The sequence below is a fragment of the Colias eurytheme genome, chromosome 10 (genome assembly GCF_061535395.1).
Source record: "Colias eurytheme isolate Ceu_HAF_F1 chromosome 10, ilColEury1 Martin Lab GWU primary, whole genome shotgun sequence".
In the NCBI taxonomy this organism is placed as follows: Eukaryota; Metazoa; Arthropoda; class Insecta; order Lepidoptera; family Pieridae; genus Colias; species Colias eurytheme.
Genome location: NC_142989.1, coordinates 10,199,922 through 10,223,412, shown reverse-complemented (window position 1 = coordinate 10,223,412; position 23,491 = coordinate 10,199,922). Strand labels below are relative to the sequence as shown.

The 23,491-nt window shown below is 33.9% G+C and overlaps 2 protein-coding genes across 2 annotated transcripts; one reads left to right on the top strand and one right to left on the bottom strand.

Annotated features, from left to right (window-relative positions):
- The first annotated feature begins 1,337 nt into the window (after positions 1-1,337).
- Positions 1,338-12,593, top strand: LOC149905426 (uncharacterized). The gene is made up of 10 exons (XM_090106508.1): positions 1,338-1,463; positions 2,277-2,432; positions 4,684-4,774; positions 5,279-5,411; positions 5,931-6,024; positions 6,643-6,808; positions 6,892-7,389; positions 7,486-7,824; positions 8,059-8,156; positions 12,588-12,593. The coding sequence occupies exons 1-10, from the start codon at positions 1,338-1,340 to the stop codon at positions 12,591-12,593; spliced, it is 1,707 nt and encodes a 568-aa protein (XP_089962634.1).
- Positions 12,594-12,731: 138 nt separating this feature from the next.
- LOC149905425 (uncharacterized) lies at positions 12,732-23,366 on the bottom strand. Its single transcript, XM_090106507.1, has 9 exons — positions 23,265-23,366; positions 22,857-23,012; positions 21,743-21,839; positions 19,945-20,074; positions 16,705-16,789; positions 15,032-15,191; positions 14,655-14,816; positions 13,846-14,584; positions 12,732-13,767 (listed from the first exon to the last, which is right to left on the bottom strand). The coding sequence occupies exons 1-9, from the start codon at positions 23,364-23,366 to the stop codon at positions 12,732-12,734; spliced, it is 2,667 nt and encodes an 888-aa protein (XP_089962633.1).
- Between the last annotated feature and the right edge of the window lie 125 nt (positions 23,367-23,491).

Sequence of the window (23,491 nt, the reverse complement as noted above, 5' to 3'; positions counted from 1 at the left end):
TTGGATTAACACATAGGATAGTTTTTATCCCGGAAATCCCACGGGAACGGGAACTATGCGGGTTTTCCTTTGCAAACGCGGGCGAAGCCGCGGGCGGAAATCTAGTATTTATATAATAGAGACGTCGTCGTCGTCGTCGTCATCGTTTCAACCGTGGGTTCAGTGCTGGACTTAGGCCTCCCTCAAGGATAGAGAATTGTCATTGAATATTTATGTTCTAACTGATCGGTTGGCTTAGTTGGTTGTTGCCCTACCTTCATTATACAAGGTGTCTCACTATCGGTATGCTAAGCGCGAAAGGATTTTGCATACACTGATCACGTAAAAAAATACTTAAACAACATAATTACGTCAAATATTTATTAGCTTGTAAATTTCTCTAGAACCTGTTAAAGATAGATGACATATCTATTATATGAATATCATATAATATGTACCTACATGTTTAAATCTCCCTTTTAAAGACGATTAATAAATATATTTTATTATCTAGTCGAAACAGTCAGAAAACATGCATATTTCCAATTATTCACTCAATTATCAATTTATCGCCTGAAGCTATTTCGTTGTGAGTGCTCTTCAGTTGATTTATACAGAGAGTGGTTAAAATGCACTTGAGTCCGAAATTCAATTTCATATTTTACATGTTTATTTTATTATTTATTATCTGTGCTAATTTTCTTCCAGCGCACAGATGAAAAACACCCTCACGTTTCGTATGAACCTAATATGAACCTTATATACCTATATAAGATATATTGTTGATATAAGTAGTATTGAAAAAAAGGAAAGAATGGTAATACTTTTGAAACGGAATGACCTTTTTGAATTTCTATGAAAAGTTTTTGCTATTAAAAATACCCTTATTAATTTTTATGACAATTACACATCTTAAAATCTGTATATAAAAATCTCGTGTCACAATGTTTGTCCTCAATGGATTCCTAAACCACTTAACCGATTCTAAGAAAATTCGCACACCATGTGCAGTTCGATCCAGCTTGAGAGATAGGATAGTTTAAACATGTAGGTACCACGGGCGAAGCCGGGGCGGACCACTAGTATGGTAATATATTCCACGTAATAGGTAAGATACAATATTTGGCCCCTCTTTTCCAAGTAAAAATATTCAAATCATTTTTGTTATATTTATAATTTTATACAGACATTAAGCTTATCACAGTGTTATTATATTATGAACAGATAATTAATATAAAGCTCCATCAGCTGTTGCGATCATTATAAATCGTCAAATAAAATAAAAATAGTTCATGGCCAACGTGAATATTAATATTTATGGCATAATGACTGGTAGCTGAAACGTTTAATTATTATAAATGTTGGTTTTAACAAAATTTTACATAGCTTTGTATATTTGGTCGGTAATTTTTTTAGTAAATGCCACGGACTATTGTGATCCGAAATTCTGTGAAAATAAGAGTCATACTTTGTGTATTTTTAAGGTAACTTCTTTTGAATATTTACTTGTCTATAAATTATTCACTTCAGTTTCAAAATTTGCTGTAAATTCTAATATATTTTATAAAAATACAAGCACAGGCTGCTCGCAAATAGAAACTGATTTTAATTTTAAGTTATTCTAGCGAGGTGTTGAAATCAACGAACTTTTTCTTTCTTTATTAGAAAGTTAGAAAATCTGTCTTTCCAAACAACAACTTTTAAAAACAACTCGTTTTACGAATGAACATTCTAGATTTATTTTAAAGTTAGTGTCTTTCTCCTAGCATTAAACTTGAATGTATTTAACAGTTGGTGTTACTCATCTAACTGTAGTAGGATTATTGTGATATAACTGTCAGAAGAAATTCTTTTTATAATAGCCTCAGATACTGGGTTATACCTTACGTTACTGCGTAGGCCACTTTAAAATAATTTTGGACAGCTTTGAGACATACAAAAGCTTTGGCGGACTCTACAATACTACGTTAGGTACCTATTAAAAGAAAATTAAAAGGAACCTACATTACATTGACGACGCGGTTGGCGCAGTGGTAAAGTAACTGCCTACTGAGCCGACGGTCCCGGGTTCGATCCCCGGTCAGGGCAAATATTTGTGTGATGAACTCAATTATTTGTTCTTGGGTCTGGGTGTTATTATCTATATATGTATTTATTAAATATTGTATTTATCGTCGCCTAGTACCCACAACACAAGCCTTAATTGAGCTTACTGTGGGACTATGTCGATTTGTGTAATAATGTCCTTTAATATTTATTTATTTATTTATTTATTATAAATTAATATCATTTTTTAGCATGACGGTCCTGCTCCTAATTGTTTGAACTATGAAAGAATCATTAAAAGTGACAAAGATAAGGAGGAAGTTGTAAACAAGATTAACAGTAGAAGGAATAAAGTTGCATCTGGTGATATACGCTCGCTGCCATCAGCAAGTAATATGATGAAACTGGTTAGACTATGTAATTTTTATTATCTGTAGAAAACTGATATTTTACTTCTACCCAATACCCATAGGGGTAGATATTATTGTCATGGCATCATGAGAAAGCAAGATTCTACGGACACGTCATTTGAGATGGCTACAATGTTAGAACATGATTCGATTTCACAAGTATTATTGACTAGCTGCGCTCCGCGGAATCACCCGCGTGGCTCTCCTCCTATGTTGGTCTAAGCGTATTGATAAGTAGGTATATAGCCTTCCTAGATGAATGGGCTATCTAACACCGCAAATTTTTTTGAAATCAGTTCCTGAGATTAGCGCGTTCAAACAAACAAACTCTTTAGCTTTATAATATTATAGTATAAATGAAAAGGATAGGAATTTATTACTGGTAATTTTAGCGTTTAAAATATTTTAATAACTTAGGTACGTAAATTGTTGGAACATTCTCATAAATTTACCGACTCTTTATTGAAATAGTTTAGTACAAACTAGTAAAAGAACGTCTCAAACATACGTCTGAACATGTGAAATGCATTTTCCCTACGCTCCACAACGAGGCACTTTCTAAAAGAACGTCTCAAACATACGTCTGAACATGTGAAATGCATTTTCCCTACGCTCCACAACGAGGCACTTTCTAAAAGAACGTCTCAAACATACGTCTGAACATGTGAAATGCATTTTCCCTACGCTCCACAACGAGGCACTTTCTAAAAGAACGTCTCAAACATACGTCTGAACATGTGAAATGCATTTTCCCTACGCTCCACAACGAGGCACTTTCTAAGAGAACGTCTCAAACATACGTCTGAACATGTGAAATGCATTTTCCCTACGCTCCACAACGAGGCACTTTCTGAAATCCTCAAACTGCTCCCGCCAAAATAATTAAACAGAGACAATGAACATCAACAGAAACGCATAGAATAATAAACTGTATCATAAAAAAGCGAAATCCCATGTCTCCTAGAGGGGTAAGGGGCAGATGCATTATACATCTGTTTCACTGATTGATTTTCTTTAGGGACAAATAGATCAGCCTTCTGTGTCCTGCCAGACTGAGAAATTTTTTTTTTCTTTTCCACCGGGAATCGAACCCAGGACCCCTCGGTTCTACACTCATGCGTCAACCTCTGTACCAAGGAGGCGGTGTTATTAATGAAGGTATTATAATTAAAGACTCCCGCTCTCCCAAAAGGCTCTGTATTCATCTTGATGATGACGGTTATATTTTACATGAAATGCTCCTCATTTACACACTCTGCGTTGATTGTTATTAATTTGGAAAATATTTTATTAATTATACTAAAAATGTATTAATAAAATAATTTGGAAAATCCAAAAGTGCACGCCTCATAATTTTTTTTTAATAAATATTTATTAATTATTATTTTTGTTTATTTAATAACAATTAAACCACATCGAATCAGACCCTGAAAAATGAAAGGGTTCTATTCCTGAGCATACTCAAGCGTAAGAGAAAAAAAAAGACTCGATTAGTAAAGTATTTCGGTCGCTATCGTGTTAACAAGAAAAAGGATCCGCACATACAGACACACGGACGTCCAAGACAGAACTTTTTTAAACTGTTTTTTAACTAGTTTAAATAACAAAAATGACATCAAAAATATCATGAACGTTAAAAATAGTGTTTTTTCTTAATATGTGTGTGTATGTATTATCTTACAAGTGCAATGTATGATACATAAAGACATTTTAAGTTTGAAAAATCAGATGTTTTGCGCGAAGTGACAGTAGTACCCACCTCAACGCTTCGCTTATGAGGCGTGCAATATGTGTTAAATAATCTCAGCTGCGTTAAAGATTAAGTAAAACAAAAAAACTAGTTAAGACATGATAAAAAAGAGCAACTATGGAGTTTCATGCCGGTTCTCCTCCATAGATACATGCTTTCCGAATCGGTGATAAATGTTAAAAATATACAGTACCTAACGACGTTTCAAAAGTGCTTCTCGAAGAAGTCTAATTGAATAGATAAATGTTTGAGTTCGAGTTTGAAGAAAAAAAGCCCTAACTACAAACGTTTGTTATTTTTAGTGTGTTGGAATTAAAATATAAAATGTCTGAGTAAAATTCTGACGGACTGTGTAAAATCATAGAAGGAAAATTAAGGTGTCCCACTGGGGAAATGCATTTCAAATAACTCTCATAGATTTTCTTAACGAGTATCTGGCAAATTTCCGTAACATTTAACTGAGAATGTTTTGGAAATCATAATAATATTTGTTTACAGAAATGGAATGAAGAACTAGCAATATCAGCACAGCGTTGGGCTGACCAATGTGAAAGTGGTCCGGATTTAGCCGACTCGTGTAGAAATTTAGGTTACGGTCCAATAAATTAGTTTTAAACTAAGTATTTTGTGGATAGAAAGCGTTTACATATTATGTATGTAAGCGTTGATCGTGGGCAGAAACTAATTTAATACCTAGTAACTTCGCCGATATTGCTTTTTAACGAAATTTGGCCATATTATATTTGTTAATAATTGTGTAAATGTGCCAAATAGGTAGATGTAGTCGATTTCTCTATTAATTTAAATCTTGCTTTGTAAAGATAACATTTTTTCTTTAAACTCTTTGTTTCATTCACATTTAATGTACCTTATCCATACTAATATTATAAATGCGAAAGTAACTCTGTCTGTCTGTTACTCAATCACGCCTAAACTACTGAACCAATTTGCATGAAATTTGGTATGGAGATATTTTGATACCCGAGAAAGGACATAGGCTACCTTTTATTGCGAAATATGTACCACGGGCGAAGCCGGGGCGGACCTCTAGTATAAAATAACAATAACATAATATACGTTTTATTTTGAATAGAAAATACTCCAGTGGGGCAAAATATAGCTACGCTTTATGGTGAGGCAGCAGATGTCAAACCGTCTACTCTGGTAGATTTATGGTACATGGAATTGCTGCATATAAACCCTGCAATTATATCTAATTACCAACCGTAAGTATTTCTAGAACAATCTATAATATTCTTGGCATTATTATACATATTACCAAGAAATTATCAAAGCTTTATCTATATAGAGACGACTACGACTTTCACGATAACATAATTTCAGTATTATACTATCAGCCCCCCTAGTCAAGTGGCTTTCTGTTAGCGTAGCGTTCAATAGAATAGACTACGAATGTATGAGATTGACGTAGGCTGTAGATAAACGTATCTACAATCTCATACATTCGTAGTCTATTCTATTGAACGCTACGCTAACAGAAAGCCACTTGACTAGGGGGGCTGAAAGGCGATCGAGTCCTAGCGAGATATAAATTAATACTTTTATAGATCGAATAAATATCAACTTTTCCCTGTACTAAAAATTAAATATTATAAGTTGGATAACTTACACTCCAAGTCAATAATTATTAATTATAACAGTACCTGAAGTTTCCAACCATTATTTTATTTTATACCTACTATTAATGAAGCCCTGTATTAAATGATATTACTATTACTCTTCAGATCATCGTCAAGACGTTCACAGCATCATGACTATTTCACACAATTGGTTTGGAGCGAGACCACGGACGTAGGATGTGGTGCGGTTAAGTTTCAGGTGAATAAATACTCAAATAGTTAAATTCTAGCTCACTTAAACATTTTAGAAATGTTCAATTATAAATAATTATTATTGCAAATCCAATTTGTATTGCATATTATATCCATAAAAGTACTCTGCTTACCAATTAATTTTGACCCTGAAAATCGAATTATAAACAAAATATACAGGGTGTCCCACTGTTTGTATACTAAGCTCAAAGGAGGTTTTAGTTTTGCATACGCTGAGTTCGTAAAAAATACTTATAAAATTCCAGACGCAGTTTTTTTCAAATAGATGAATTCTTAAAACTCTATGCGTACACCCATAACATGCAACCCGACCTGCTTTGCTACCAGCTCGTGAACTATCGTATAAGATTATGTTTTCATAGACAAAATGCTCAAATTAGCGAAGCGGTATATGCGGGCTGCGCGAATTTAGAGAAGAAAACATGGATTTTCAGGAAAAATTTAGCAAAAATTTTTTTGGTGTAATTTTAATGTTAAAGTATTTTTACGTGAACAGTGTATGCAAAACTACAAGTCCCTTCGCGCGCTTAGTATACCAATAGTGGGACACCCTGTATAGTGTATAATATATCGCCGATATGTTTTCATTCTGATATAATTTCAGGAACATTTTCCGGGAAATTTAAATAAAAATAGAACTGTTTACCGTTTGGTTTGTAACTTTATGCCATGTGGAAATATTAAAGGTAAACATGTATACAATGAGGGACCTCCATGCTCGTCGTGTGGGCTGCATGTTAAGTGTGATTCGACTCATAAATATTTATGTGGTTAAGTATTAATTTAAATTATAATTCAGCATTTTTTATTTCATATTATAATAGCATCAGTAATGAGAATCATTATTTCACAGAGCAGAGAAAAGAAGTAATAAAAAGTAAACTAGTAACAGAAGAAACAAATTATCGACTTGTTTTAAATAATACAAAATTAAACAAATTAGAAAATGCAACAAACGTGATAAACAGTTCACTGAATGAAGTGACTGAATCAGAAACAGGTGACAGTGATATAACAATCGATTTATTTTCCTATTTATTCAACACAGATGAAAACACAACAACTCCTCGTACTGAAATTACACGTTTATGTAAAGATGTATTGTTTGTTGATGAATTTATGGACATACTAAGAAAGAAACTAAGCACAGATACTTTATTGAGAGAAATGTTAATGTCCACTAAAACAGCTCAAAGTGATATCCAATATTCTGATGCGAAGGTAGATGCAATTGTTAGTAAAATTTATAGTCAGAAAACTACGCCCACAACTACAAAATCAACAGTGAGTGAAAGTATAAATTCTACATTGCTTGTGGATCTAGTTGAAGCTGTAATTTTTAGAAGTCGAGGTAATTATACAACCCTCTGTTAAAATGTATTGTTTATAACAAAATAATAATGCATTGGACTGAAATTTTTATTTTAAATTGTTTTATTACTTTCAGACAAAATATCAACAGTTGAAGATGTCTCTTTACTATCAGATGCATCAATTGATGCTAGAACAGTTCAAATGCAAGCAGAATTAGCTGAAACGCGACAAAATCAAGAATTTACTGGTCACTATTTCTTTCCTGAAGAAGAAGATCACGAAGAAAATGTCAAAGAACACACAGAACCTTACTATGATTCTTCTGTCATACCAATATCGGAAATAGAACTAGAAATTGAAGAATTAAAGAGAAACAGACGAACAAAAGATTTTATCGATGACATCCTAGAGACTGATCTCTACACAGAAAGCCCGACACAAAATAATCTTATGACCATTGATGATAATAAAGGTACCTACCTAAAAAATTATGTAATAAAGGTAAAACAGTAAAACCAACAGCAACCTTACCTTATTTAATTTGACAAACTAAAACTAAAATAGATAGATAATATAAAATAATTGTTCTTAATATGGTCATAGTCACTGGAAATTATACGATCACAGAAATTACTACACAGAAACGTCTTGTTTTCCTACGAAATCGTAACAACTGTTTGTACTTAAAATTAACTCAATTTTGCAGAATCTGCAAGTTTAAATAACAATAATGAAGACCCAGTTAACCTCTGGAAACAACCTAACGACTATGATACCGGATTAGCTACAAAATCTAAAAGAGAAGTAAAAGCGAATCCGAAGATAAAATATCTTAAGAAAAGTTTAAAAAATAATGACGATGTGTTGATAAACTATAACGAACTCATAAAAATATTAGCGTGGGATTTAAAAGATTTAAAGTTGAATGAGAAATTTCACTGCAGTTGTAATTTTACTTCGACCTTTACTTACAGTCATTTGTTCATGATCCTGTTAATTGCATTAATGAACTTAAATTAAACGTCATAAGCACCATTGTCCTTTGAAATGTAAATTTAATTTTCTAAGAATCTGGAACGTGTTTTTAATTTATCCGCATAATATTTATTTGTTTTGAACGAATCAATTTATGGAGCCAAAATATTAGTTTTATTGAAGTTTAAACTATATACTTTATAAACCGTACAAATTATATACATACCAATTACGCAACTTAATTGAGTTTTTAATTAACAGAAGTGAAAAATAATTAACCCGGCAATATGCTGTTGTTAATTATGATCAACAACCTGAAATATTTTTACAGTCCAATTCTTTTTAATTAAGGCCATGATAATGATACGTTTACATTTTGGAGGCTTTTTTAAGAAAAGTGTTCATAAATGTCCCAGTAGGTACTTGACATATGCCAAATTCGGATATTACAGTGTTTGCATCCAAAAATACTTCAAAACGTCTTGATCCAAGCTACAAGAACTAGGAAGAACCAAGACTAGAAATATATAAGATTTCTTCTTGAAAACAAAAGACGATAGCTATTCCTATAATAATAGAAACTTATATCGTTGACATGGAAATCAGAAAGCGGAGATAAAACGGGATAGAACCGTATGCACTTTGAGACACGAAACAGCATAGAACCTTTGTTTTCATTGGATAAAATGGCTCTATTGTATTTATTTTCATACGTTATGAATTTGTTCTTTATTATTAACCAATAATAATCTATTAATGTCATCGGTGATTTTATAAAAAAAATGTATTGCAGTGTTATTTTAGGTAACCTATTAAAAACTCGAATTTCTATTACCCGAATATTAAAACCCCGAAAACGGTTGTTAGAACTTTTAAAAGACAGATGTAATGAATGACAAATTTTTAAAATTCCTTTTTTAATTTCCCAGGTGAATCAATTTCCAGATGCACCAAAACCAGATTTTTAAAAAGTATTTTTTTGTTTCCCGTATTTTCATAATACAGATCTCATTATACCAGATTCTCAGAATACTTTTTTTTGTTTCCCATCGTACCATTTTCCAAATAAACTATTGCCAAATTTTCATAATCTTTTTATTTGGTTCCCATATAATCGTATAACAGATAAACTATTGCCAGATTTTCATAATCTTTTTATTTGATTTCCATACAATCGTGATTATACCTTTACTATCGACTGAAAATAAACATGTCAGTAAGTAAATTTATTGTTTTACTTGTCCATTACAGAAAGGTTTAAGTGTCAAATTCGACTCAGTAGGTTAGGTTAGGTTTGAACTGTGACCCCCGATGCACGAGCCGAGCGAGCGAAGCGAGCGTGCCGCGGCAGCGGCCGGCGAGTGCCAGAACCGACTCGCTATTGTTTTACTTGCCCATTACAGAAAAGTTTAAGTGTCAAATTCGACTCAGTAGGTTAGGTTAGGTTTGAACTGTGACCCCTCACGCACGAGCCGAGCGAGCGAAGCGAGCGTGCCGCGGCAGCGGCCGGCGAGTGCCAGAACCGACTCGCTATTGTTTTACTTGCCCATTACAGAAAAGTTTAAGTGTCAAATTCGACTCAGTAGGTTAGGTTAGGTTTGAACTGTGACCCCTCACGCACGAGCCGAGCGAGCGAAGCGAGCGTGCCGCGGCAGCGGCCGGCGAGTGCCAGAACCGACTCGCTATTGTTTTACTTGCCCATTACAGAAAAGTTTAAGTGTCAAATTCGACTCAGTAGGTTAGGTTAGGTTTGAACTGTGACCCCTCACGCACGAGCCGAGCGAGCGAAGCGAGCGTGCCGCGGCAGCGGCCGGCGAGTGCCAGAACCGACTCGCTATTGTTTTACTTGCCCATTACAGAAAGGTTAAAGTGTTAAAATCTATTCAGTAGGTTAGGTTAGGTTCGTGCGGCGACCCCCTGGAAGGATTTCGTTTCGCTGGATATCGTTTATTTGAATTTAAAAAATCAATCAACTGTATTTCAAAAATTTGTGTTTTAAAAATCTGGCTTTCGTGCATATGGATTACGGTCATCTGGATTTTGTGCATTTAGATTTCGTATGTCTGGAACTCATTCGTCTGGATTGTAAAACGTCGTACAAATAAAGAAATGGGCAAATGAAATTCGGAGTTGCGATTATATGGCAAACAAAACTTCGAAATTTTAAAATTCGGGGTTATGAAAAAATGTCCAAACGTTTTCTGGATTATGATATTCGGAATATTAAAATTCGAGATTAAGATAGGTAACCGTTATTTTAGTATCTATTGTGACAGCAGCATCGAGGGATGCTAGCGTTTATTATTGTTCAAAATGAACACTTCTCACTCTTTAAACGATGTAAAATATACAATAAAATTTCATTGCAGCATTAAAAATCATCCATGTATTTCTAGAGACCAAAAAACGGACGAATTTTTATATAATAAATCATTCTCATTTAAAAAAGTTGCCAGGTGGCAACCCTGAGTTTATTCTATATCGGGACGAAAAAATATTCGATCCGGATTTTACATTATTAACTTAGCTATCAGATATTGGTATTTTCAGAAATTGTCTCGTTTCTAAAGATAATGAATTGTTATTTTGGAAATAATTCTTAATTATCAGATTCCAATAATTAATATTCCAATCTGATTGATCAATAAAATATAAGTTATTTAAAAAAATTGCCTTTGCCTTTCGCGCTGCAATGTATCGTAAGACAAAGATTTGTTTTTTAATTTCCTTGTATTTTTATTGTGACTATGATACCGTGTTTCCTAAACGAATGTACTGATTTTAATGCGGCTTCTCTTTACTTGAAAATTGGTGTGAATGAATAAGCTACATACTTTGATTGAATAAAAAAAAAGTCTCGAAAGAACTCTCATAGAACATAGATTCAGGATAGCAAACAATATGAAAAAAAATGGTCCCTCAGACTAATAACACTTTCTTTGGGCTTCATTTAAGTTTGTTGATTTATATTTATTATGCATAATAATTTACTTAACCGTTTCTCATTAATTATTCCCCAATCGCTATTAAGTAACCCTTATATCTACATACGAGGTAACAGATGAGTGAATATGATTACTTTAGATAATTAATTCCACCTTATGCTATGTTTTAACCTAATTTACTAGTACCTTGGTATTATACTCGTATCTCTATCTATAAAGAAAACTAGCTAGTGTCCGCAGCTTTGCCTGCATGGAAACATAAATTTTCATGGTACAAACTTTCATCCTATTTTATCCCCTTTGGGGTAGAATTGATCAAAATCCTTTCTTAGTGGATGCCTACATCCTAACATCTACCTACATGCCAAATTTTTGCCTGATCCGTTCAGTGGTTTGGGCTGTGCATAGTCTATCACTATGTCAGTCAGTTACCTTTGAGTTATGTATATTTAAATAAATTTATAATTTTTATCAAAATAAGATGATATACAGGTTTCTATAAACAACTTGTAAGAACTTAAAGATTTAAGATCTTAAAGATTAAAAACTTAAAGATTGACCGCCTCCTTGGTACAGTGGTTGACGCGTGAGCGTAGCACCGAGGGATCCTGGGTTCGATTCCCGGTGGAGACGAGTAAAAAAATGTCTCGGTCTGGCAGGACACAGAAGGCTGATCACCTATTTGTCCCTAAAGAAAATCGATCAGTGAAAAAGATGTATCCATCTGCCCCTTACCCCACTAGGGGACATGGGACTTCACTTTTAAGAACTTAAAGATTCGATGTGGAAATTGTAGAGTTCCAGCTATCAAAAACAACAAACAAAACAAACTTCTTATCAGATTATTTAGAATAATGAAATTGAACGAAGAACGAAATGATGGTGATGGAAATGCATTTAGCCAATTTCGTGGTCATTGCAAGAATAGGGACCTCGATTGAGCGTATACTAATTTTATTTTATTGCCAATATGGGCCCTAATTCATTATGGCCAAATACAGCATGAAAATTATAAAATGCTTTGCTAGGCTCGATACTTTTTTGTAATATGCAGATATTCCCAAAGCCTGAAATAATTCCACTCCTCGAACTCAACCTTTTTCATGAAAATCGGTTCGTCTGAGCTACCCGTGTTAGGCACACAGATGGTGGCTCTATGTTACCTAAATTAGCAAGTCACATTATACATAAGTGGAACGAGGTTGAGTGGCCGTGTGTGCTTACATTATAAATATTGGAAGCCAGGCTCATCACAACTTTGTTATTATTATTCTATGAACCTTCGTGTGCTAATGTTATTTTTTTTTACTTTCAGCCCTAAGTGTAAATTTAGGATTACTGTTATGAGAAAACATTGATTGTCTCATTTTCAGCCCATAAGGGTAAATTCAGAAATACTAAAACTTCATAAAAAATGTGCAAAATATTTTATTTAAAGTATATTTGATAAAACATATATTTAAAAATAAATAAATAACATCATTAATTGTAGTCCGATATTGTATGTAGTCCTACTGCAAGCGTTACACAGGCATTTTCCATGCACTGTAATTTTGTTTCTATTCCACCTTTCTATAATTTTGCGCAAAACTAAATAAAATAAATCTCCATAAGATAAGGTATTATAGCTTTCAGTATCTCTTTTTATCATTCTTTCAGATTTTTCACCATACATAGAGCTCTTAAGATCACTTTCTCTTTTATTTCTCAAGTAATCATCACAACTACAATAATCAAAATCTGATTCGTCTTTTTCCTTTTGAAGATTACTGTATTCATGTTGCTCAGTGTCACTTTCAACAGCTTCAATTAATGTTTTTGTAAGAGGAAATTCCGTAGACTGAGATACAAGTTCTTGATTTGAATCACGTCTTCGAACATTTAAAGACCGTTTTTCACAGTAATCTTCATCATTACCTTCTTCTACCTCAGGTTCAGTACTAGGCGTTGGTAATGTATCCATTTTATTTCTATGCATATAATCTCGGGTGCAAGTAGATGTTCTAGTACAACCTTCAACATAACCAGGTGGTGTTCGAGATCCTCTGTTACCAATATCCGCATTCCCTTCATTTTCACCTAAAGAAGCAGCGGTCCATGTACACGTTAGTTTCCTAGTACAGTGTTTTAACCGAACAAATGGTGTATTTGCAGTGTATTCAGTTGTACTCGATTCTTCAGTTACTGTTGAAGCATCATCAGATCGCCTGGCATTATATTCACTAGCATTGAGTTTTCTTAGACGCAGCAATTCATCGAATGATAAATACTTTTCAGTTGGATTTTTATATGTGGCTTTGATTGCGATTGTTATAGGCTCCGTAACTAGTTTTATTTTTTGTGTACTAGGTGTCATTGGTCTTCGTCTGCGCGTTTTTTTATTCGCTAATGTTGTATATCGTAATGATTTTAACTGAGGTTGTTTGTTATACTCATCGACTTGCCAGAATGGTTTAAAAGTCATTTGATCGTCAGGTTCCCTTCTTACTCTATCTCTGCAAAAAATCTTTATTTTAATATTTTATTTATTACCATTAAAACTATAATAAATATAAAGGTATTATTTTTCGTACCTAGACTGATGGGGCGTTCCAATTCTATGCGTAGATTTCTTTTGCCTATTTAGATTTAATTTCCAAGAACTATCGTCATAATCTATCTTTGAAAGTGGTTTTAGACGTTCTGCTTTTAAGTCTACTTTACTTCGCATTCCTTCATAATCATCATAGAAACCATTCGTAGTCATTTCTTCTCTTTGCACGTTTAAATTGCGTCTCATATCTGAACACAAGTTCCCTGCAGTGTCTACATTAGGACATTTACAGTTATTATTTTGAGGACAGAAATTTGGATTTGTAGCACAGGTTACCTTAAGCGTACTACACTGGCATTGTGGTGATGTATTATCACAGGAATGAGTGGTAAGTTGACAGCCTTGTTTAACTGGATCGCAAATATTTCTCTGACCTCGAGTGCACTGCTTGATTGGCACCACAGGCAAGCAAGAGGGTGTAACGCAGTCATTTAAATTACTTGTTTCAGATTTTCTAGTACACTTCCTGTTTCCAATATTATCATTATTATGACGTCTGTAGAATTCGTCCGTGAATTCGAAAGTTGGTGTTGTGGTATAGTCATATCTTCTAAAGTTTTTATTATTTTGTTCTGGGTGTAAATAGTTTATTTGAAGTGTATGGTCATGGCCATGGTATACTCTGGAATGTCCTCTTTCTCTATGTTGAAAAAATCCATCAGGATGTCTTGAAGCATTTGGTGGAGTCCCCCGGTAATTACGATTATCTCTCTTCAAAGCTACAAAGAAACTTAAAATTTGTACTTTCATGTTGCATTCTATTATTATAATTATTTTAATATATCTCACCGTATGAATTGTTATAGACGTGTCGTAATTTCTGTGCTCTGTGCCGTTTTGCATCATTTTCTTTTATTGTATTAAAATTATTTTTAATTGGATCTATTTCACTTGTTACCGAATAAATAATTCGTAGTAAACTGGTAGATGAAGGCGGATCGGTGAAATCTGCTGAAATTTAGAAAGATATTTGCTATAAGAAAATAACCTTTGTATTTAGATTTAAGCATTTTTAAAGTTTGTAAAACTAGAGAATTAAAAGCGTTAGGACTTAGGAGTAGAGTAATTAAGAAATGGAACTTTGCTCTAGTTAAGTATTTTTTTTTTATTTGTTAATTAACGTTATAAGTACTAAAATAAGTTCAAGTCTCGTTTTCAATACCAACTTTTTTTAATTTCTGTGCATAGACCAGGAAACTGTTTGTCAGCAGCCATTCCCTCCTCACATTGTGTCCCCGGATAGCCTATTATATAAATGGGTCGTTTTTGCACATTACCTCCAGGGGAAAAATTGCAAACCAACCTATCTATTGGCTGAAGATTAATCTGAAAAACAAATTATATATTCGCTATTATTATATGTCTAAACACAAGAATGCTTCGAAAATAAAACATGAAATTAAAATGATCGAAGAGCGAAGACATTTTAGATGAAAGATTCTGCCCATTCTTCATTTGCCGATGAAAGCGAGGAATAGTACAGATAGTTAAGTTACTACTTAAATACTAATTATTATCTACTGATAATAATTAGTATTTACGTTTAAACATTAACTGGCATTGTAGTAGAGTATTACTTAACTAGCGGTCCGCCCCGGCTTCGCCCGTGGTACCTACATGTTTTATAGCCTATGTTGCTCAGTGAAGATGCAGCTTTATAATCGTGAAAGAATTTTTGAAATCGGTCCAGTAGTTTATGCGTGAAAACCATACATACATACAAACCTTTCCTCTTTATAATATTAGCATAGATATCAAAACTAGAGTTTTGATTTGTATTTTCATCGCAGATCTTGCATTTCTGTCGGTTTGTATATTCTGATGAAGTTTCAGTTCGAGCACTTCACTTAAATAACAAGAGATTCGGATTGTTTGCTTTATATGTTCAAATTTGTTTTACCTGTGCTCAAAACATGCTCAAATCTAGTATGCTCAATGTTATCTTTTACTCTACCTATAGTTAATATTATTAAGCTGAAGTGTTTGTTTGTTCGCACACGCTAATGTACAAACAAACAAACAAAAATGTATGGTATGGACAAACTTCAAAACCTTTCACCATTGGATTTGTATGTGATCCCTGAGAGCTTAAGGTACATGTACCACGGTCAAAGCCAGGGCGAACCACCAGTCCAGAAATATCGGTAATATAAAACATGTATTACTCGACTTTTACTAAACCACGATCATCATAATCGGAAGGTTTATATTTAACCTTCCAATAATTATAATGCCAGTATATATGCCAGTATACAATATGTTTTATAATAAAAAAATTGGTAAGCCGCATAAAGTGCCAACATTAACCATTAACCATTAACTCCCAAATCCCAAGAGAGAATGCCATAAAATACATTTAAAGCCCCACAAGACTTGCTTCGAATCATAACTTAATTACTCCATTTGCTTCAACCTCCCGTGGCTTATTACATCTAACATGCTAAATTATACTGAACTGGTTGAGAGTTGCAATAACTTTACCTAGAGCATAATATTATCATATTTCGCGTGTTTCGAAAGAGCAAATGCATTTCACTTAGCGAAAGAACTAGGAAAGAAAAGGTTGGGAAGCTTGTATATGGCAACATAATAAATAACCATCAATTTTTTGTTTTCGTGTCAGAAACATAGACTGCAGTGGAAATAAAAATAAGGGAGTGGAACGTGAGTGGAACGTAATTCTCTATGCTCTATGTACTACTTTACTCTATCTATACTCGATCTAAGGATTCTGCCTTTTTTCTGTATTGACTGCAATACTGTAATATGCACCTTTCCTTCTGAATAATGTTTGGATAAAATTTCAATTTTTGTGATAAATACATAGTTAAGTACTAACATAAAAACGCGCTCTGCCACATCCAATATGCTTCGTCATAGCCCATATTAACTGCGTAAAATAATTGCTCTTACTATTTATTGACCTGTAAATAAATCAAATCTTACTACCTACTTATACCTATAAATTATTATCTACACTTTATAAAATAGTTTCACCAATGGAAAATATATATTATCTTATAATATAAAAATGAATCGCAAAATGTGTTGGTAAGCGCATAACTCGAGAACGGGTGGACCGATTTCGATAATTCTTTTTTTATTATATTCCTTGAAGTACCAGGATGGTTCTTATCTAGAGAAAACATAAATATGTACCACGGGCGAAGCCGGGGTGGACCGCTAGTTAGACATAAAATTAAGCATTTTACAGGATTGCTTACAAAGTTCCTAAGGTTTTATAATTTTTGTTTTTATCTGCAGAATAAAGTCCATTCATATATCAATCAAATAGGTACCAATACCTATAAGTGCCCTAAATAAGTATAATAACACAAGCGAAAGTAGTATGGGATCAGGTCGTGCCGTGTGTGAAAATTGTCCCGAAATATGAATTTATTTATTTTAAGCCCAAACATATACACAATACAAACAATAGGAATTGTTATAAAAAGATAATGACTAAAACATGTACATCCCTGAATCCCTTAACTTCAATCATAAACAAAAACGAACATACATTCCCATAATCAAAGGGAAATCTAAAATTTTCCGAAACCAATAGGTATGATTGTTTCAAATGGATGATTGATGTATTCGCAATTTGTTTGGTTTGGAATTAGCACGCAAACCACTTCCCGGATTTGGTTATGTTGATGAAAGTCAACAGCGGACCCTGGACAATAGGAAAAATTCCATAATTTAAACAAATAAACATTATTTTATTTTATTTTCGGGTCTTTGTCGCCCTGTCATCACTACATAGTATAAAACAAAGTCGCTTTCCCTGTCCCTATGTCTCTATGTCCCTATGTCCCTTTGTACGCTTAAATCTTTGAAACTACGCAACGGATTTTGATGCGGTATTTTTTAATAGATAGAGTGATTCAAGAGGAAGGTTTATATGTATAATAACATCCATTAAATAGTGGAGAAGTACTGTTATTTTTGAGGTTTCTAATGTGATGTCGTATGATTTAAGTGAATATTTTCGAAGATATTACAGATTTAAAAAGTGCGGGACGTAGGTAGCGTTTGCGGCGGTACCGGCCGGCCGGCAGCGAGCCGCTATGTTTTTATATACAACGTTCACAGTTTTTATGTAGTGTATTTAGTATCAGCATTGCACCCGTGCGAAGCCGGGGCGGGTCGCTAGTGTTTAATAATTTAACACCTAAAATTTCCCTTCCTTCCGACACTATCATAGAACTTTTTATTCGACTTTGTTAAAAAGAGACGCTGTTAAATGAAGCTGACAATAGGTATTAAACTTGTATTAAATGATTATTTAAAAAAAGACGTGTGGTACTCGGGGACTGCCGCGGTAAAGCTATTGCATAGCATGCCTTCAAGCTACACCTCCGTGCCCGTCGGAGTGGGGAGCGTGAGGTTTTTCGTTATGCAATTTCCCCCGCGCTCAAGGCCCGCGATAGAAGCTATGCAATAGCTTAAAAATTAAAGTTGGAAGCTCGGAACTACTGCCTATATATTTTTATTTCATTTTTTTATTACCACTCTAGTAAATTAAAAATTAATAACAGTTCAAACAGGTGATTTTCCATAAAATTATGACAGTAATATTTTCGCTGTATAAAATACAATAAAACACGAGGAGGCTAAAGGCTTTACGAAATCCGAGGTTAAAGGTACAAAGTGACAAGAATACAATTTCCTTGTATCTTAAATATTTTTATAAAGTAGCAAATACTTTTCAGAAACACAATTGATTTTCCTTATTTACCCGAAATAATCATAGGACATATTATTATATCTGCAATTCAAACTTTAACTCAAACCTTTATTCATTAGACTTCTAGAAGCACTTTTGAATTGTCATAACATAGTTTTACCAATTACCACCGAATCGGAAGCAGTTTCTACGGAGAAGAAATGGGAAACTCCGTAGCTGCTCTAGAAATTAGTATATATAACCAATATTTAAACCTCCATTTATAACTACTTGACTGACCTACATATAAAACGTTCAGTTGATTTGTTTGAACAAAAAGTTCAAAGAGATCTGGAACGATTGAGCTCAATTTCGCCACAATGGGACAACCCATTTCACTGGTTACTATCTATAGTTGCTCATTTCTCAAGCATTCAAACATAAAGTGCGACATTCTTCAATGTAGCAATTTATGGATGAATGCTAAAATAATGAAATATATAGTAACTAGTTAAAGCTTTTCAGTATATTTTTATGGTTTGAAAAGCTATAATCTTATATATAAAAATGAATCGCAAAATGTGTTGGTAAGCGCATAACTCGAGAACGGCTGAACCGATTTCGATAATTCTTTTTTTATTATATTCCTTGAAGTACGAGGATGGTTCTTATGTAGAGAAAACGTAAACATGTACCACGGGCGAAGCCGGGGCGGACCGCTAGTTTTTTATAAAAATGAATCGCAAAATGTGTTGGTAAGCGCATAACTCGAGAACGGCTGAACCGATTTCGATAATTCTTTTTTTATTATATTCCTTGAAGTACGAGGATGGTTCTTATGTAGAGAAAACGTAAACATGTACCACGGGCGAAGCCGGGGCGGACCGCTAGTAAAGAATAGAAAAAATTCGATCACGAGGCGGGATTTGAACCCCGCATCCTTTCACGCTAATCCGTGGCGGATGGATGGTTTGAAAAGCTTTGGTAACTACTACAACATAATATCATAGCTTTTATAATATTAGGTATAGTTAAAAAAAACTTCCTATTTATAGATTACAAGATGACTTTCCCGCCTACCGATATCACACCATTTAACAGTTTAACTAGATAATGATAGTAAAAAAAAACTAAAAAACACGCTTTTTATAGAAAACCGAACTAAAAAATAGAAAATTTTATCAAATTAGTGTATTGTCATCGGTCCTCAATAAATCTACAAAGTTTGAACGAAATCTGGCCGTTTAAAGTGGGGCAAAATCGCGCCCAAAGAAGTCGGTTACAAACATACAGGTGAAGCTAATATAAAGCGTGTAATAAAATGTTGCCATGTGTTAAAATATCTGAAGACGTAGGATTTATAGTAGTTACCTAGTATAATAGTATTATATTATCTGTGACAATACTAACATGTTATAATACGTCACGCTTCCAGTATAAGCCATTGATTGTATGAACCACACATCGATGAAGTTCTTCAAACTTATACCTTTGCTTGCTCCCGTGATTGTAGCTATGTTCTGTCCTACTTTATCCGTTTCTAGTAGAGACAATAAAACTTTTTAATAACACTATTGTTGGTTTTACTATCTTTCCGCCGCGGCTTCGCCCGCGTAGGATACCAAAAATCCGTATAGTTCCTGATCCCATACGATTTCCCCAGAAGCAACCACCTTCGATCGGAGCTGAGTGACCAAAACTAACTAATTTAATAATATCTAAACTGGAATCATTTTGAAAAAAAAATTAATCTTCAAAGATGAATAAAACATAAAAAAAAATATTCGTAGAAATTTTTATAAGGTAGTTAACTATACGTTAATTATTTTCCCGAAAAATCTAGACTCAATGCCCAAAACTGTTTATAAATATCACATGCCCTAACAAAAGATTTTATAAGTAGGTATATAATTACGAATACTTCAAATTCCTTTACCATGTAAATTCTTTTATCTTTGAAGAATCATAAATTGGGAGCCTTTGCAGGGCTTCTATCAAAGAAAATTTCCCTTCATAAGCCCTGTCAAAATGCGTCGTTTAAGGGTGCACTCACACACATCAGTCACCGTCACGGCACGTCACCGGACAGGATTAAAAAAAAATATGTATCAATAGTTCTAGTATGACTCTGTTCCCACACGACAGTCGCCGGCACGAAATCTATCAGTGACGTCCCCGGTCAGGCACGTCAAATAATCTTTCCATACATGTATCATACTTTTATCCCCACTCACCCGGTGCCGTCACGTCTCAGTTCAGTCAGCGTCGTGCTACCGTCAATTGACATGATTGTTCTCTAGCGTGACACACGTCTAATCACTGACTAACCTGATGTATGTGTTCAATGATTCAGTCAAACCGGCGACGTGACTGACGGACAACATGACGGTGACTGGTGTTTGTGGATACGTACACAAACCGTCACCGATCAGTCATCGGTGACTTGACGGTGACTGATGTGTGTGAGTGCACCCTTAAGCGGGCAATCTGATAGGTATCTAACCCTATTTTCGTAAACCTATCATATTTTTTTCGGGGTCACTAAGACGTCGAGGTTTGTACCAATAGAGTGCGTGAGTTTTGACGAGGGTCAGAGATATAAAACAGACATCAAAGGATAATCTACTAAGCTACAACACAACTTTGATTGGCCTTACAAAACAATACTTTGTCAGACATAATCTGAACGCTTTGCTGGTTATTACCCTGAGTGACCGATTATAATTATTATTATATACAACTAGCTGCTCCGCGCGGTTCCACCCACGTGGCTCCACTCCTGTTGGTCGTAGCGTGATGGTATATAGCCTTCCTCGATAAATGAGCTATCTAACACCGAAAGAATTTTTCAAATCGGATTATCGGACCAGTAGTTCCCGAGATTAGCGCGTTCAAACAAACAAACAAACAAACTCTTCAGCTTTATAATATTATAGTATAGATTAATCCAGAATCCTACTAATATTATAAATGAAAAAGTTTGTGAGGATGGATGAATGGATGGATATTTGTTACTGTTTCAAAATCCCAGAGGAACGAGAACTATGCGGATTTTTCTTTGAAAACGCTGGCGAAGCCACGGACGGAAATCTAGTAGGTAATATAATCACTTATAATCCTGAGTACTTAAACGAGTTTACGAATGAAAACACTTTTAGCGTCATGACAATAATTATAGAGTAGCCATAATTAATATAATAATTTATACCTAAATCCCGACACTCATCTTCTCTATCCGGCCTTATTGCTGAATCGCATTGATCAGCCCAGCGCTGTGCAAACTCTGCTAACTCTTTTGACCATGTCTGAAATACGTTTTTTTGAGTTACTTAATTATTATAATGTCTATATCTTTCAAAACAAATTAAAGAGACTGAATTATCGAAATGATTCCATTAGATAGTTTTATTAATTAAAAACGTTCAAATTTATTTCTTATAAAACTTCATATTATTAGCTGTGCTCCTGTTGGTCTCAGCGAGATGATATAATAATATAGCCTATAGCCTTCCTCGATAAATGGGCTATCTTACACCGAAAGAATTTTTCAAATCGGACCAGTAGTTCCCGAGATTAGCGCGTTCAAACAAAAAACTTTATAATATTGTATAAGTATAGATGTAGAGCCAGTACCTACCTACAATTCTATTACTAAAATTGTCCCACTTTTACACTATAGAATTCTAGCCGAGAAATTGCGAATCGATTCTAACTTACACGAAGAAATCTCATAGGAGTTAGATAATATTATTTAGAGCGGAAACATTTTTATTAGATTCTATTTCGATTATTGGTTTATAGTTATTTATACCTCTCCAATATAATTTCTAAAGATGTGAAGTGTTTTTTGTGTGCTTGGATGTATCTATTGTGTACATAGGATTTTTTATTCCAACCAAAAACACTTAAATGCCAGAAAAGATTGACGTAGGTCGCTTGTAAGCGCCGCGCCGCGCCGTTTAAAAGGAGATTGTTATAATATGGTATTAATATCTTATGATGATTATTTTCTTATACCTACTAAATTTTTATCTGAACGGACATAAAGCATTTTTTTAAGAAATGCGGTAAAATGGTTCCAACGCATAAAATCTTAATAACCTTCCTCTTCTCTTCAAAGTATAAAACAAAGTCGCTTTCTCTGTCCCTATGTCCCTATGTATGCTTAAATCTTTAAAACTACGCAACGGATTTTGATGCGGTTTTTTTTTAATAGATAGAGTGATTCAAGAGGAAGGTTTTAGTATATAATTTATTAGGTTTTAGACAAAGCGGGCGAAGCCGTGGGCGGTAAGCTAGTGAATATATAAAAATAAACTTACAACTTTATTCATATTAGCTGCATGAGGGAAATATCTAGAACGACCCATGGCTATGAAATTTCTCCTTTCATTAATTCTATCCAAAATTTCATCTATATCGTTATCCGTAAGCAACACGTTTTGATATCCCATGCAATATTTGCTTGGACCTGAAAACTTATGGCCAATTATCTTTTCAACCTAACAAGGTTAAAACGTAAATTCATATGCAATAATTATTAATACCGAAGTGGTTTAGAATTTCAAAAGAATTATAATATTATGTTGAAAATATTGAAAAAAAACTCGGGAAAATATGAAATGATCACATAAAGTTATTCTGAAAGCATTTTCCAATAGTAGGAAAGTAAGTGGTAGCTAAACCAATTTCATTTTCATATATTTTTGAAGCAATATTAAAATTCTTACAGAATATTTGCAGAGGGTGTGATTTGGGCAGATTTCACAATATTTATTACACAACACATAATTTAAATATGTCAACAAAACAAATAATTTATGTTTGAACATTATAAATAAACAATGAAACGTTACACGATAAATACATTAATCTCGTGACCTTATAGATTTTATTACCTCGGTCCTTATTAAATTTCTGTCATATGAAGTAACAGTGTAATTAAAATGTAAATATA